The 15,894-nt window shown below is 46.7% G+C and overlaps 1 protein-coding gene across 1 annotated transcript in view; it reads left to right on the forward strand.

Moving 5' to 3' along the window:
- Positions 1–4,013, forward strand: part of TRABD2A (TraB domain containing 2A) — a 110,460-nt gene extending 106,447 nt beyond the window's left edge. The window contains exons 6-7 of the mRNA XM_073346320.1: positions 100–357; positions 3,795–4,013. Of these exons, the coding sequence (XP_073202421.1) occupies positions 100–357; positions 3,795–3,978 (442 nt within the window). The 3' untranslated portion in view covers positions 3,979–4,013. The remainder of the gene's footprint in view (positions 1–99; positions 358–3,794) is intronic.
- The last annotated feature ends 11,881 nt before the right edge of the window (positions 4,014–15,894 follow it).

Below are 15,894 nucleotides of genomic sequence, written 5' to 3' on the forward strand. Positions count from 1 at the left end.
AGGGGATCAGGAGGCTGCATAGCATCTCAGTTGCCATGGGGCTGGACCAAGACCCCCACTCAAGGGCGTTCCAAACATTCTGGTTTCCTTTCCCCCCAGTGGGAAGAATCAAAAAACCTGGTCAACCTTCTCATCATCCTCACCGGCGTACACCCCCTATGTGATTGCCCAGGAGCTGCACCGCCCGCCGCATCCTCAGAAAGAGGAAGAGGAGCTTCTGCCCCACCTGCTGCTGCCCGAGCGTGTCGACCTGCTGGAGAAAGTGGACAGGAAATACAAGAAGAAGAAGAAGAAGAAGCAACAGAAGAAGCAAAGGCTGCGCCAGTTTAACGACCTCTGGGTTCGCATTGAAGAAAGGTACCAACTGGCGGGGGAGGGAGGCGCTCCGCTACACTAAGATTGGCTGTTAATCAAGGCTCATTAACATGCCACAAACCCTGTGTTTTAAACTCTATTCACTTCCTCTGGTGCAAATCCAAAGAGCAGAATTTGGTCTCTTATCTCCTGCAATTCTTATTTATGCATTTAGATTTAAATAATAATAAAAATTCATATTTCTAGGTGCCCTAACACACCATTAACAATGCAATTGGTTCTGTCTGCATAATTGGTTTAGTATCCAAAATAAGGTGGGGTGGGGAAGAGGCAACTAAGGTGGTTTTCCCAACCAAGAGAACTGACTCTCCTAGGACAGATATAACCACAAGAACCATAGCCGCCTTTTGAACTGTGTGTCGTTCGTCAAGCACCTTCCATTTGCCACTGACCCACTGCTGAATGTGCATCTGTAGATTTACTTATTTCCTTCCCATCTGATAAAATGCAGGTCTGATTCTTCATCACCTTGTGCCAACATTTACCGCTGTGAAATGTGCTCATTCAGACTGGGAGCGTTTCACTCCCACTGTGTGCAGTTTAAATGACTGCTGAAGGGGCAGGGCAATGGAAATTGGCCCCTACGAATTTTAAACAAGTTTCTCAATTCAGTGGGACTTCCTAAATCATTATTTTTCATCAGCCTCAAGGTAGAGAGCGCTTGAGAGCACCTGCACTGCTTTGATACATTATATCAATATATCATTGCTTTTTGATTCTTCTGAATGATATATTATGGGGACAGGTCGGGGGAAAGTTGCAATGGCTGTTCTTGTCTGAGTTTAAATGCAGAGATGATCATTATACTATATATTAAATATGGTTGCATAGGTTGCTATAATTTTCGTTTACTGAAGTTAATAAAGTTGATATTAGTTATAGTTTGTGGTTTTTATTGTTATAGCTGGTATTAGCTTGACCTTCAGCAGACAATCCTAAAGGATAACCCAGAGCCTTTACCAGTTTAGGCCCTGATCCTTTATATACCCACACATGTTTAACTTTATGCATGCAATATTCCTGGTGAAGTCAATGGGACTACTAATGTGCTAAAGCCTACTCCTGTGTGTTTGCGCGATCAGAGTCTTAGCTGAGGGTCATTTTTACAGCAAGGGGTAGGTGAGATGGGAAGAAGTGTCAGCTGAGCATAACTAGGAGTAAGGGCTGTTTCTCCAGTTTCCACTTCAGGAATGCTCTAGTCAGACCACCAGGGAGCACAAAGCTGATAAAGTTTTGTTGGTGGCTACTGTCAGCAACCCCCTCCTGACTCCAGGTATATGTGCCTTTAGGGCCTTGGGAGTGGCAGAGACCAGATCTCTCTTTCTTGCTTTCTTTCTTTGCAGTTTTCTTTCCATCCATGAAATGCATCACTTGAACCAGAAACAAAGTCTGATTTTTAGTAGTGACCCTAGCAGCAGAAGGAGTAAATGGCTAGAGGACGAGCCTCCCAAACAGCTTCTGTACTGGGGGAAAACAAGCAGAGTGATGTTTATTTCTTCTTAATTGTCTGCCCGGTGCCTTCCAGCTAGGGAGAACTATAGGACGCCACTGTATCTGCCGCATACTGTCACTTAACTGCCCATCACTGCGCTTCAGATTAGATTCTTTCCATTGCAGGGGTCTCTGCACTGTCTTTGAATGTGTGGAAAATCAATACTAACTTTACGCCCTAGATATCCTACGTTACCTCTAGGTGATGGGCAGTTCCTGAAATTGCTGCCTTGTTTTAAGAAAAAAAAGAGCAAACAAACACATGCAAACTTCTTTGCATGCTTCTGTTGTGCTAACTGCCCCACCTAGTGGTGCTGTTTCACGTCACTGATGAAATTCAGTCATTCACAGGAACCCTTCAGACATAAATACTCAGTCCATCTCTGAAGCCACAGCCCTTACTCCTACATATCCATCTCTCAGTGGGTAAATCTCTTGTGCTTGGGTCTGGTCCATTCGTAAAGTAACTCCTGTGAGCAGGTAACCATGAAAGGCCTAACTCAAGTGATTTCATACAGTCTTGTAGCGGGTTTGGCCTGAATTGCTCTGGTCTGTGCTCCTGTATGTATCTGCTCTCTGCTTTGTTGCACTGCCAGCTGGGTTCTGTCCAGTTACTGTAGGAGCCGCCTGCGGGGCTGTTGGATATGGAGTGGTAAGTGTTTTCAAAAAGCAGACTAATTGCCTTCAAATTCCCCAAGCATTTTTGCTTAATGCACTCAGCCAACGTAAAGCAGGAATAGTGCACAGCAGCTGGAGCGCGCTGATGCAAGTGAAATGGATATGTTTGTACAGTTGGGCAGGTGTGCTTGCTGGAATTTTGCTGGAATTTATCTTAGTTTCCACCTAACAATGCTGGGCCTGGGGATTTGAGCTGTGTCTGCCTATAGCCTCAGGGTCAAATCTGGCTCCAACCTGTTATCCAGAGAGCAGTGCCCTCTGCTCACACTCCTATTTGGGACGGGCTTTTCACGTGGACCTTTGCTTCTCAGTCTCTAGACTGAGAAGCATTTCTAATAGATGCCTGGATTTTCCTCACTCCCACTGTCCCATATATGGTCTATATGCTTTCTCCACCTGCCAGTGATGCCCTTTCACATGGAGCATCATTTATATGGAGGCTGCAGAGAGGCTTGATTCATGCTAACATGCACGTGCAAACTGGGGAGAACCTGGACAGGGTTCAGGCTCAGCTGTTGAAAGCAGATGCATCAACCCTATAAATTGGTGCCATGTGGTGAGAATGCTGGTCGGCAGAGCCTTCTCTGCTGCAAGGCTAGATTTGTTTATCTGCTAAGGTTGCTGATCAGCCGAAAGGCTGGCTGCAGGGGCTCAGGAATGTTGCTAATACCTCTCTGCTTCCTTGGGATCTAATGTCCCTTCTGTGAGTGAAGGAAGTCTAATCAGGTAGATCCCAGCTCAGGGACAGGAATAACCAGCTCCACCACATTGAACACCCCCATCCACCAGAGAGTCTCTCTTGCCAAGTCCTTATATTGATGCTCAGCTGGGTTGGGGCCCTTCGGGAATTGTGGTGTGAGATGGGGATGAGGTATTGTCCATGGCATTCTCCTCTCCTTTGCCAGTGGGGATCTGATAGGAGCATTATCTGGCTCTGTCCTCCTCTGAGAGGGGCAGGTATGCAGTGCCCTGCCGTTAGCAGCATGAGTCATCAAGGAGTCTTGATGTCAGTGGGGCTAGGGAGGTTCAGAGTGGGGAGAGTGAAGGGCTCCCTTTCCTTGTGGATCCATGGGGCAGGGAGACCAAACTCACAGCCTCATTCAGGAACACACAAGATCTGCAGACAGCTCCACAAGTTGGTCTTGGACCCTCCTGTGGGCATTTCTGTGACAATTTGACTCCTGGTTCGTGGTGATCATTGACCCTTGTGACTAACTGCTGACCAAGATTCTTCTCTGTTTGCCTTGCAGTACCACTGACCCACCTCCCCGGATTCGCATCATTAATGGCTACATTACAGTAGAACCTCAGCCACGGGGACATGGGCGATCCAGTCACCTCCACACAGAAACCAGCAGGGCCCATGTGCCTGTTCACTCTCTGCTCATCTTGCTATTGACACGGGCTTTGCAGACATTAACAATGCTGCAGTGAGACTTGGGGTGAAACTGCAGGGTCTTTGGCTAAAAAACTTGGGGGGTGGGGGTGGGAATAGAAGACCAGAATCTCCAGGTGGGATGCCTGTTCTTTGGAATATCTTTAGATTCCTCCTTTTCCTGAATCTGGACCCCTAACACTATTAACTGGCTTGACATGCCCAATACAGGAGAAGATATTTTTAATGAAAGCCATTATTTATTCTTCTCTTGCAGAAGAATTATTGTAAGGTATCCCATAATGCTCTTGGGAGATGTACAATGTCGCTGTAACATAACTGCTGTTTAGCTGTATGAACCCGACTAAATATATTTTTTTGCCTTCACTGCCTCGCGTGGTGCAATAAGTTAAACTCTACTAACTCATTGGTGACTTTGGCCAGAAGAGACTGTTTTGGCCACATCAGCACAGCTGAGAAGAAGAGGTTGGTATCTGATGTCTGTGTTGGTATCTGTCACTTTGATTTCTCCCCATTTTGGGCCCCAGATGATACATGTCATTTAGTGCAAAATGTTCAAAAGCACCTAAGCGGGAGTTGGGAGTTTTAAGTCCCGTTGAAAGTTGCTTTTGGCAATGTTACTCTTAATCAAGACTGGCCACCTCTGTGCAGAGAAGCACTGCATGTAGATCGTGTGCTGAGGGAATCCGGGCCCTTAGTGCTTGGCAACATTTCTGAGGGGAGAGAAGCTAAGCCAAAATCACATTGAGTCAAAGCCCTCCATTGACTGGGCTTTTCTGTAGTGCAGCCCTGTTTCCCCTCCCATTCATCTCATTTTTACTTAGGACTGGTCTACACCTATCTATGTCACTCGGGGCTGTGAAAATTTCACACACACCCTGCCCCCCCCCCCGAGGAGAAGAGTTAAGTCAACCTAAGCCCCAGTGTAGACACTGCTAAATTGACAGCTTCTCAAGAGACCCCTTTCCGCCACCCTAGTAAGTGTCTGGGTCACAGGGCTATGGTGGCATAGCTGCAGCACGGCAGCTGTGCCGCTGTAGTGCTTGTAGACATGGCCCAGAGTGCCCAGAAATACAAATTATTGGGGTATGTCTACACTGCAACTTGGAGCTCCAGTAGACACATATGCGCCAGCTCTGCTCGAGCTGGTGCACTAAAAATAGCAGTCTTACCAGAGTAGCATGGTGACTCAGGCTCGCCATCCGAGCACCAGCCCATCTGAGATCCTAGGTATGTACTCGGGCAGCTGGCACACAGAAAATTACACCTTCCAGCTGCTGTGTAGATGTACCATTAGCTGAGGTGGTGTGAAATGGGTCCAAAGGGCTCCTGGCGCCTCAGAATGCCCCCTGACTGTGAGACAGGGCAGGCATTTCACTAACCACTGGCAGCTGGTTGGGGAAATGAACTGAACTAGCTACACTGTCCACTTCTTAACTAAAGCCCCCAGCTTCCCCTTTCCTCCTCCTATCTGGTGTGACCTCTTCACAGTCGCCACTGCACGAAACAGTCAGTGCTGGCTTTTCTCCCTGCCCCCCACAGGCTCATTCCCATGCCCCTGCTGCTGTTCAGAGCTGTTCCCGAGCAGCGCTAACAGGAGTGAAAAGGCCACAGTCACGTCCCTTCTGCTGGGTCACCGGGGAAGCTGGGGTTTGACCCTCCCCGGCTAGGCCTTTTATAATCCCTAATGGTCCATGGCCTGTCAAGTATCAGTGTAGCTGAAGCAATAATCCTGTCAGGTCTATATTCGGCCTTTGTTCATGTAATACTTGCTTTGGGGTTAATGCCTGCGTCCAACTAAGGACAGAATATGGCCCTAACTGGTTTATTTAACCACATTAATTGTTCATCTATGTAAATTGCATCCTGAGACACAATCTCACCGAAATATAATTGCTTTCATTCAATGAGTGCAGAGGCTGGTGTACACTCTGTGCATGGGCAAGATCACTGGGTCCAACAGAGCTCTCACCTTTGCTCCCAGATTCCAGGGCTAGCAAAGTTTAGCTCTGGCACAAGTTCAGACAGCCGCAGGGGCCGTCCCAGCAGCCCTGGGTAGCCAGAGTTGCTCAGACTACGGGGTGTGGCTATTTTGTTGGCCATTGGGGCTACTGTCCACTTGCCAAGACTTTTGGAAGATTGTAGTCTAACTTGGCAGTAACAGAAATGTTCCCTGAACCTGCCTAATGGACCTGAGATGTGCCTAAGGGACTGCTCTCCACCTGTCTGTCCAAAACACCAGGATCACTTCAGTTGTCTTGGCTCATTGTCCTGAAGTTTGGTCTGCATTGGGGTGGGGGATCCCCTAAGGCCTCCCTTACCGTGTTGGCCAGAGTCTCTATGCTGCAGTCTCCAGAGCTAAGTGTAAGGTTGTATTTGGTACACTTGTACATATTGGCCCCCTTTTCTTTCACTCTTTCTTCCTTGTGCACTTGCTGACTAGCTGCATCTGGGCTTAATTCTCCACACCCACACCTTAATTTTTATTTTTTTTTGTACAGTGTCCCAGATATTTGACAGGGAGTCTGGGCTCTTTGAAATCAATGTGACTATGGCCATTGACTTCAGTTGGGCCAGGATTTCACCCTCTATTGGGGTGGCTGGTACTTTCTAAGTAATAAATGAAAGAAATAGAAATTTGAGAATTCACTGGTTAGGTAATATAATTCTGTCTGAATTAGACTTCAGCCTCATGGAAGCAGGGGCCTGTCACTTTGTTTTATTCTGCTGAGTGGCATGTGCTTAACAAATGATGATACCCCGGATCAATATTCCGTTTGTACCCCAGCATTACAATGCACAGTATGCTTGTGTTGCTTGAATAATGAATAATGAAAAATTACATGACCATGATTGTGATATTTTAAAAATGTAACGTTTGTACAAAAACCTGGAAAAATTCAGCCCACTTTGAGAATGGCTTATTGAGAAAATTCCTCTACTGGCCCAAACTAGCCTGCAGAAGAGAAGAATGAGGGGGGATTTGATAGCTGCTTTCAACTACCTGAAAGGGGGTTCCAAAGAGGATGGCTCTAGACTGTTCTCAATGGTAGCAGATGACAGAACGAGGAGTAATGGTCTCAAGTTGCAGTGGGGGAGGTTTAGATTGGATATTAGGAAAAACTTTTTCACTAAGAGGGTGGTGAAACACTGGAATGAGTTACCTAGGGAGGTGGTAGAATCTCCTTCCTTAGAGGTTTTTAAGGTCAGGCTTGACAAAGCCCTGGCTGGGATGATTTAACTGGGAATTGGTCCTGCTTTGAGCAGGGGGTTGGACTAGATGACCTTCTGGGGTCCCTTCCAACCCTGATATTCTATGATTCTATGATTCTATGAAATGGCCCATGTATACCTTGCAGTTTTCACATCCTTATGAGTAGGTGTACATTCATTGACATCACTTATCTTGAACCTGGTGCATCTTCCAGTCAGTCACTTTTTGTTATTTCATGGATTTTCTCTCTGCTGCTTGTGGCTTTTCAAGAATTATATCTTACTTCGTTTTCTCATTTATTTCCAGTTCTGTTAACGATTGGGATTTCTTCTAGAGCTTTGCAGGAGGCATTACACAGCACAATGCTCTTTCTTACACATTAATGTTATACTCTTATCTCACACTGCTTCTCTGTAAGCTATGAATACCCCCCCAGAGTAAAAGGGGGATTCATTACTAGTTTACTTTCAGCCCCCCTCAGAGCATAATCCTCCAGATAAAATTGCAGAAAGGAGCAAAAAATTGCATGTGCTTCAACCTGGTTCTCAAAAGCTTATGTGCAAAACCATGCCAATGTTCTTGCTAACAATATGAACTGGAGTAATGCATGCAGCTGCCTGCCTACCTCTCCGTTCTCCAACACCCCCTCTATGATTTCACTTGTTTTGATTCTCTTAAAGGAGAAGCAATTTTTACCATTAATAATGCAAAATTAGACTTCTTCAGATCAGAAAAGTGCAAGGCTCACAGAACGTGAAAGATAAATAGAGATGAAGAAACGTAAGCTTTTGTTTCCTTTATTCTTTGTGCTCCGCTTGATAGAACTTGTTCCTTTTGTAGTGTCTGCGATGGAACTCTGTAGGAGAGTGTAGCACTTCTGAATTGACGAAGAGGCCAAGACATTCAAAGTGCTCAATTTCACTTCAAACACTGGGTTAGTCTTATGACTGGTCCTATTTTCTTCCCTGTTGAGTTTAAGCTGCAATTACTCCACAAGCAAGGTACACATGCTGGTAGAGTTCACTGGGTTATTATAGGTTCTTTTGATCAGCTATTTAAAATACTGTGACATAGAGTGTGTAGAAATCACATTCAAAGCTCCCATTTAGACAGCCATGGAATGCACTTTAAAAGTTAAATTTTTCCAGTAGTTTGATCTCTGGGAAAAAAACGGGAGAAAACGCATCATTTACACTGAATTGATTTTATCAGAAGAAAATGTTTAAACCATTAAACAATCCCAAAGAAACTGTGAACTTGGTATATTCCTGCTGAAATTGGTTATACAGCCAAAAGAGTGCTGGTTTTACTCAGTATGGGCCCAATCCTGTAACCCATTATCATGTGTGCAGTCTTGCCCTATGCAACTAATCCTAATGAAATAAGACTACTCAAGTTGCAGTGGGGGAGGTTTAGATTGGATATTAGGAAAAACTTTTTCACTAAGAGGGTGGTGAAACACTGGAATGCGTTACCTAGGGAGGTGGTAGAATCTCCTTCCTTAGAGGTTTTTAAGGTCAGGCTTGACAAAGCCCTGGCTGGGATGATTTAACTGGGAATTGGTCCTGCTTCAAGCAGGGGGTTGGACTAGATGACCTTCTGGGGTCCCTTCCAACCCTGATATTCTATGATTCTATGAAGGAAGGGTTGGAAAGTCAGGCCCTAACTACGGGCAGGTCCACACGTAAAACACTGCAGTGGCATAGCTGTGCCGCTTTAGCAAAGACGTTACTATGCCGACAGGAGAGCTTCTCCCATCCATGTAGTTAATCCACCTCCATGACAGGTGGTAGTTATGTCGACGGGAGAAGCTCTCTCATCAACGTACTGCTGTCTACACTACGGGGGTTAGGTCAGCATAACTGCGTCGCTTGGAGGGGGGAATTTTTCACCCCCCTGAGCGACATAGTTATACCGATGTCAGTTTATAGTGTAGACCTGGCCTACGTAATAAAACTAGTACATGAATGTAGTGTGAAAATAAAGTGGGGAGATGGGGAATCAGATGGAAAAACATGCACAGTTCGATACACTTGTGTAAACATCTCAGGCTAGTTCTTCAACAGAGCTCCACACCCAACAGTTACCATCTAGGGACCTGAATTAAGGGGGAGAATTTCCAAAGAGCCTAGAGAATTTCCAAAACTCTGAGCTCTGCAGTGCTTAGAAAATGTAACATTTGACTGGGGTGATGTCTCCTTTTAGTATACAGCTTGTCTTGGTGACTGAGTTTGTTTACCTGTAGACTGACAATAATTGAACACTCAGAATAATAAAGACTTAACATGTATGGCTCCTTTCTAACATCTGGAATAAAGAGCCACAGGTGCTTTATGCTTTTACTTTCTTAGAATCATAGAATGTCAGGGTTGGAAAGGACCTCAGGAGGTCATCTAGTCCAACCCCCTGCTCAAAGGAGGACCAATCCCCAACTAAATCATCCCAGCCAGGGCTTTGTCAAGCCTGACCTTAAAAACTTCTAAGGAAGGAGATTCCACCACCTCCCTAGGTAACACATTCCAGTGCTTCACCACCCTCCTAGTGAAAAAGGTTTTCCTAATATCCAACCTAAACCTCCCCCACTGCAACTTGAGACCATTATTCCTCGTTCTGTCATCTGCAACTACCGAGAACAGTCTAGATCCATCATGTTTGGAACCCCTTTCAGGTAGTTGAAAGCAGCTATCAAATCCCCCCTCATTCTTCTCTTCCGCAGACTAAACAATCCCAGTTCCCTCAGCCTCTCCAAGTCATGTGTTCCAGTCCCCTAATAATTTTTGTTGCCCTCTGCTGGACTCTTTCCAATTTTTCCACATCCTTCTTGTAGTGTGGGGCCCAAAACTGGACACAGTACTCCAGATGAGGCCTCACCAATGTCGAATAGAGGGGAACGATCACGTCCCTCCATCTGCTGGCAATGCCCCTACTTATACAGCCCAAAATGCCATTGGCCTTCTTGGCAACAACGGCACACTGTTGACTCATATCCAGCTTCTAGTCCACTGTAACCCCTAGGTCCTTTTCTGCAGAACTGCTGCCAAGCCATTCAGTCCCTAGTCTGTAGCGGTGCATGGGATTCTTCCGTCCTAAGTGTGGGACTCTGCACTTGTCCTTGTTGAACCTCATCAGATTTCTTTTGGCCCAATCCTCTAATTTGTCTAGGGCCCTCTGTATCCTATCCCTACCCTCCAGCGTATCTACCACTCCTCCCCGTTCAGTGTCATCCGGAAACTTGCTGAGGGTGCAATCCACACCATCCTCCAGATTATTAATGAAGATATTGAACAAAACAGCCCCAGGACCGACCCTTGGGGCACTCTGCTAGATACCGGCTGCCAACTAGACATGGAGCCATTGATCACTACCCGTTGAGCCCGACAATCTAGCCAGCTTTCTATCCACCTTATAGTGCATTCATCCAGCCCATACTTCTTTAACTTGCTGGCAAGAATACTGTGGGAGACTGTGTCAAAAGCTTTGCTAAAGTCACTGCTTTCCCCTCATCCACAGAACCAGTTATCTCATCATAGAAGGCAATTAGATTAGTCAGGCATGGCTTGCCCTTGGCGGATCCATGCTGACTGTTCCTGATCACTTTCCTCTCCTCTATGTGCTTCAGAATTGATTCCTTGAGGACCTGCTCCATAATTTTTCTATGATTCTTTTTTAATTGCTTTCTTTTACTTTTTAATCAACTTTACAAGTTTTTATGGCGACAGAAAAGTAACATTTCATTTTCCTTTCAATCTGCACTCTCTCCCTGAAAGAGGTGCTGCTTAGGGCACATTCTTAGTATCATTAAGTCCCCTCTATTTTGAGGTATTGAGAGTTTTGCATGTATGCAGGAGTGCTTTTTAAGTTCTGAAAATTTGTAGCAAGTTAAATTTAAAAAAGAATAGAGTGCCCAAGTGACTTAGGGCTCAGATCCTCAAAGGTATTTAGCACCCCACACCCAGTGACTTAAGAACTGAGCCTAGAATGAATTTGGAAAGTAGAATTCTTTATAAAATTCAGAAAACACCATTAATTGCACTGTTATAAAACATGAAGCCCCCAGACCCTCTCTACCACATAACATGAAAGGCAAAGCCTAAGTTTCTTAAAGCCCTCATTTCATTAATTAAAAGAATAGTACTTAGCTTTGATCAGACTTAAAGTGCCATGTTCCTCCATGTTCTGAGCTCCACTTGCACTGACTCGAATAGGAAATGCAGGGACTCAGCACCTCAGAAAATTGGGTGCTAATATTCTCACTAATTTAAAATGAGAAACAACAAAATGCATCACCAACCCTGCTATAGGCTACATTAAACATTCCTGTTGCCAATGCATGTTTGATTATATACTGAGCACAGTTGGCGCATGACTTTTGAAAATGTGCCAGGTAATACATTTTGTAGTATGGCTCATTTTAACAGACTGGAATTTTTTAACAAATGTGAAAACTTACTGACCTTCCCCCGTGTTCTCTTGTACCTCAAGATATTCTCTAACATGTCCAGAGGGCCCAAGACCTACAGTTTACTCTACCCTGGTCTACACTAGGACTTTAGGTCGAATTTAGCAGCGTTAAATTGATGTAAACCTGCACCCGTCCACACGATGAAGCCCTTTATTTCGACTTAAAGAGCTCTTAAAATCGATTTCCTTACTCCACCCCTGACAAGTGGATTAGCGCTTAAATCGGCCTTGCCGGGTCGAATTTGGGGTACTGTGGACACAATTAGACGGTATTGGCCTCCGGGAGCTATCCCAGAGTGCTCCATTGTGACCGCTCTGGACAGCACTCTCAACTCAGATGCACTGGCCAGGTAGACAGGAAAAGAACCGCAAACTTTTGAATCTTATTACCTGTTTGGCCAGCATGGCAATCTGCAGGTGACCACGCAGAGCTCATCAGCAGAGGTGACCATGATGGAGTCCCAGAATCGCAAAAGAGCTCCAGCATGGACTGAACGGGAGGTACGGGATCTGATCGCTGTATGGGGAGAGGAATCCGTGCTATCAGAACTCCGTTCCAGTTTTCGAAATGCCAAAACCTTTGTCAAAATCTCCCAGGGCATGAAGGACAGAGGCCATAACAGGGACCCGAAGCAGTGCCGTGTGAAACTTAAGGAGCTGAGGCAAGCCTACCAGAAAACCAGAGAGGTGAACGGCTGCTCCGGGTCAGAGCCCCAAACATGCCGCTTCTATGATGAGCTGCATGCCATTTTAGGGGTTTCAGCCACCACTACCCTAGCCGTGTTGTTTGACTCCTTCAATGGAGATGGAGGCAACACGGAAGCAGGTTTTGGGGATGAAGAAGATGATGATGATGAGGTTGTAGATAGCTCACAGCAAGCAAGCGGAGAAACTGGTTTTCCCGACAGCCAGGAACTGTTTCTCACCCTGGACCTGGAGCCAGTACCTCCCAAACCCACCCAAGGCTGCCTCCTGGACCCGGCAGGCGGAGAAGGGACCTCCGGTGAGTGTACCTTTTAAAATACTATACATGGTTTAAAAGCAAGCATGTTAAAGGATTAATTTGCCCTGGCATTCGCGGCTCTCCTGGATGTACTCCCAAAGCCTTTGCAAAAGGTTTCTGGGGAGAGCAGCCTTATTGCATCCTTCATGGTAGGACACTTTACCACTCCAGGCCAGTAACACGTACTTGGGAATCATTGTACAACAAAGCATTGCAGTGCATGTTTGCTGGCGTTCAAACAACATCCGTTCTTTATCTCTCTGTGTTATCCTCAGGAGAGTGAGATATCATTCATGGTCACCTGGTTGAAATAGGGTGCTTTTCTTCAGGGGACACTCAGAGGAGCCCGTTCCTGCTGGGCTGTTTGCCTGTGGCTGAACAGAAATGTTCCCCGCTGTTAGCCACTGGGAGGGGGAGGGTTGAGGGGGTAGCCACACGGTGGGGGGAGGCAAAATGCGACCTTGTAACGAAAGCACATGTGCTATGTGTGTAATGTTAACAGCAAGGTTTACCCTGAAAGAGTGTAGCCACTGTTTATAAAATGTGTCTTTTTAAATACCGCTGTCCCTTTTTTTTTTCTCCACCAGCTGCATGTGTTTCAATGATCACAGGATCTTCTCCTTCCCAGAGGCTAGTGAAGATTAGAAAGAAAAAAAAAACACACTCGTGATGAAATGTTCTCTGAGCTCATGCTGTCCTCCCACACTGACAGAGCACAGATGAATACGTGGAGGCAAATAATGTCAGAGTGCAGGAAAGCACAAAATGACCGGGAGGAGAGGTGGCAGGCTGAAGAGAGTAAGTGGTGGGCTGAAGACAGGGCTGAAGCTCAAATGTGGCGGCAGCGTGATGAGAGGAGCCAGGATTCAATGCTGAGGCTGCTGGAGGGTCAAACCAGTATGCTCCAGTGTATGGTTGAGCTGCAGCAAAGGCAGCTGGAGCACAGACTGCCACTACAGCCCCTGTGTAACCAACCACCCTCCTCCCCAAGTTCCATAGCCTCCACACCAGACACCCAAGAACGCGGTGGGGAGGCCACCGGCCAACCAGCCACTCCGCCACAGAGGATTGCCCAAAAAAAAAAGTTGAAGTGCTGTGTGGCATTTTCCTTCCCTCCTCCACCATCCCTCCTGGGCTACCTTGGTAGTCATTCCCCTATTTGTGTGATGAATGAATAAAGAATGCATGAATGTGAAGCAACAATGACTTTATTGCCTCTGCAAGCGGTGATCGAAGGGAGGAGGGGAGGGTGGTTAGCTTACAGGGAAGTAGAGCGAACCAAGGGGCGGGGGGTTTCATCAAGGAGAAACAAACAGAACTTTCACACCGTAGCCTGGCCAGTCATGAAACGGATTTTCAAAGCTTCTCTGATGCGTACCGCACCCTCCTGTGCTCTTCTAACCGCTCTGGTGTCTGGCTGCGTGTAACCAGCAGCCACGGGATTTGCCTCAACCTCCCACCCCGCCATAAACGTCTCTCCCTTACTCTCACAGATATTGTGGAGCACGCAGCAAGCAGTAATAACAGTGGGAATATTGGTTTTGCTGAGGTCTAAGCAAGTCAGTAAACTGCGCCAGCGCGCCTTTAAACATCCAAATGCGCATTCTACCACCATTCTGCACTTGCTCAGCCTGTAGTTGAACAGCTCCTGATTACTGTCCAGGCTGCCTGTGTACGGCTTCATAAGCCATGGCATTAAGGGGTAGGCTGGGTCCCCAAGGATAACTATAGGCATTTCAACATCCGCAACGGTTATTTTCTGGTCTGGGAATAAAGTCCCTTCCTGCAGCTTTTGAAACAGACCAGAGTTTCTGAAGATGCGAGCGTCATGTACCTTTCCCGGCCATCCCACGTTGATGTTGGTGAAACGTCCCTTGTGATCCACCAGAGCTTGCAGCACTACTGAAAAGTACCCCTTGCGGTTTATGTACTCGCCGGCTTGGTGCTCCGGTGCCAAAATAGGGATATGGGTTCCGTCTATGGCCCCACCACAGTTAGGGAATCCCATTGCAGCAAAGCCATCCACTATGACCTGCACATTTTCCAGAGTCACTACCTTTGATAGCAGCAGCTCACTGATTGCGTTGACTACTTGCATCACAGCAACCCCCACAGTAGATTTGCCCACTCCAAAGTGATTCCCAACTGACTGGTAGCTGTCTGGCGCTGCAAGCTTCCACAGGGCTATCGCCACTCGCTTCTCAACTGTGAGGGCTGCTCTCATCTTGGTATTCATGCGCTTCAGAGCAGGGGAAAGCAAGTCGCAAAGTTCCATGAAAGTGCCCTTACGCATGCGAAAGTTTCGCAGCCACTGGGAATCGTCCCAGACCTGCAACACTATGCGGTCCCACCAGTCAGTGCTTGTTTCCCGAGCCCAGAATCGGCGTTCCACAGCATGAACCTGCCCCATTAGCACCATGATGCATGCATTGGCAGAGCCCATGCTTTCAGAGAAATCTGTGTCCATGTTCTGATCACTCATGTGACCGCGCTGACGTCGCCTCCTAGCCCGGTATCGCTTTGCCAGGTTCTGGTGCTGCATATACTGCTGGATAATGCATGTGGTGTTTAATGTGCTCCAAATTGCCAAAGTGAGCTGAGTGGCCTCCATGCTTGCCTTGGTATGGCGTCCGCACAGAAAAAGGGTGCGGAACGATTGTCTGCCATTGCTCTGACGGAGGGAGGGGCAACTGAGGACACAGCTTACAGGGTTGGCTTCAGGGAGCTAAAATCAACAAAGCGGGTGGTTTTACATCAAGGAGTATTTCAGGCAGGACTTCACGGAGGGTTCCAATAAGAAATGGTGCACCTAAGTAATTGTTCTTATTGGAACAAGCAGGTTTATCTGGCCTCTGATTGATACATGGCTAGATTTACCTCACTGCACCTTCTCTGTGAGTGACTGCAGCGTGACCTAGAGGAATGAGTCCCCTAGACGGGGGAGAGGGGGGAAGCAAATGAGTACAAAGCAAATCTGGTCTATTTCTTGTTTTGATACACTCCATCTATCTTTTACATCTTTGGCTGGCAGCAGATGGTGCAGAAGGACTGCATGCTATCCACATGTCAGGGTTGCTCGGCAAAAGATGATGCAATAGGACTGCTAGCAATCCATATTGCCTGCCTGCTCACCATAAGATGGTTCAATAGGACTGACTGCAGGACTAAAGAGAATGACTTGATCAAGTCACTCCAAATTTAGTCCCTGCGCCCATTTCTGCCCAGGCGCTCCTGGCCGACGTGGCCAGGAGCACCTCGGACATGACGATGACAGCT

Source organism: Lepidochelys kempii, chromosome 5 (genome assembly GCF_965140285.1).
Source record: "Lepidochelys kempii isolate rLepKem1 chromosome 5, rLepKem1.hap1, whole genome shotgun sequence".
NCBI classification, from domain to species: Eukaryota; Metazoa; Chordata; order Testudines; family Cheloniidae; genus Lepidochelys; species Lepidochelys kempii.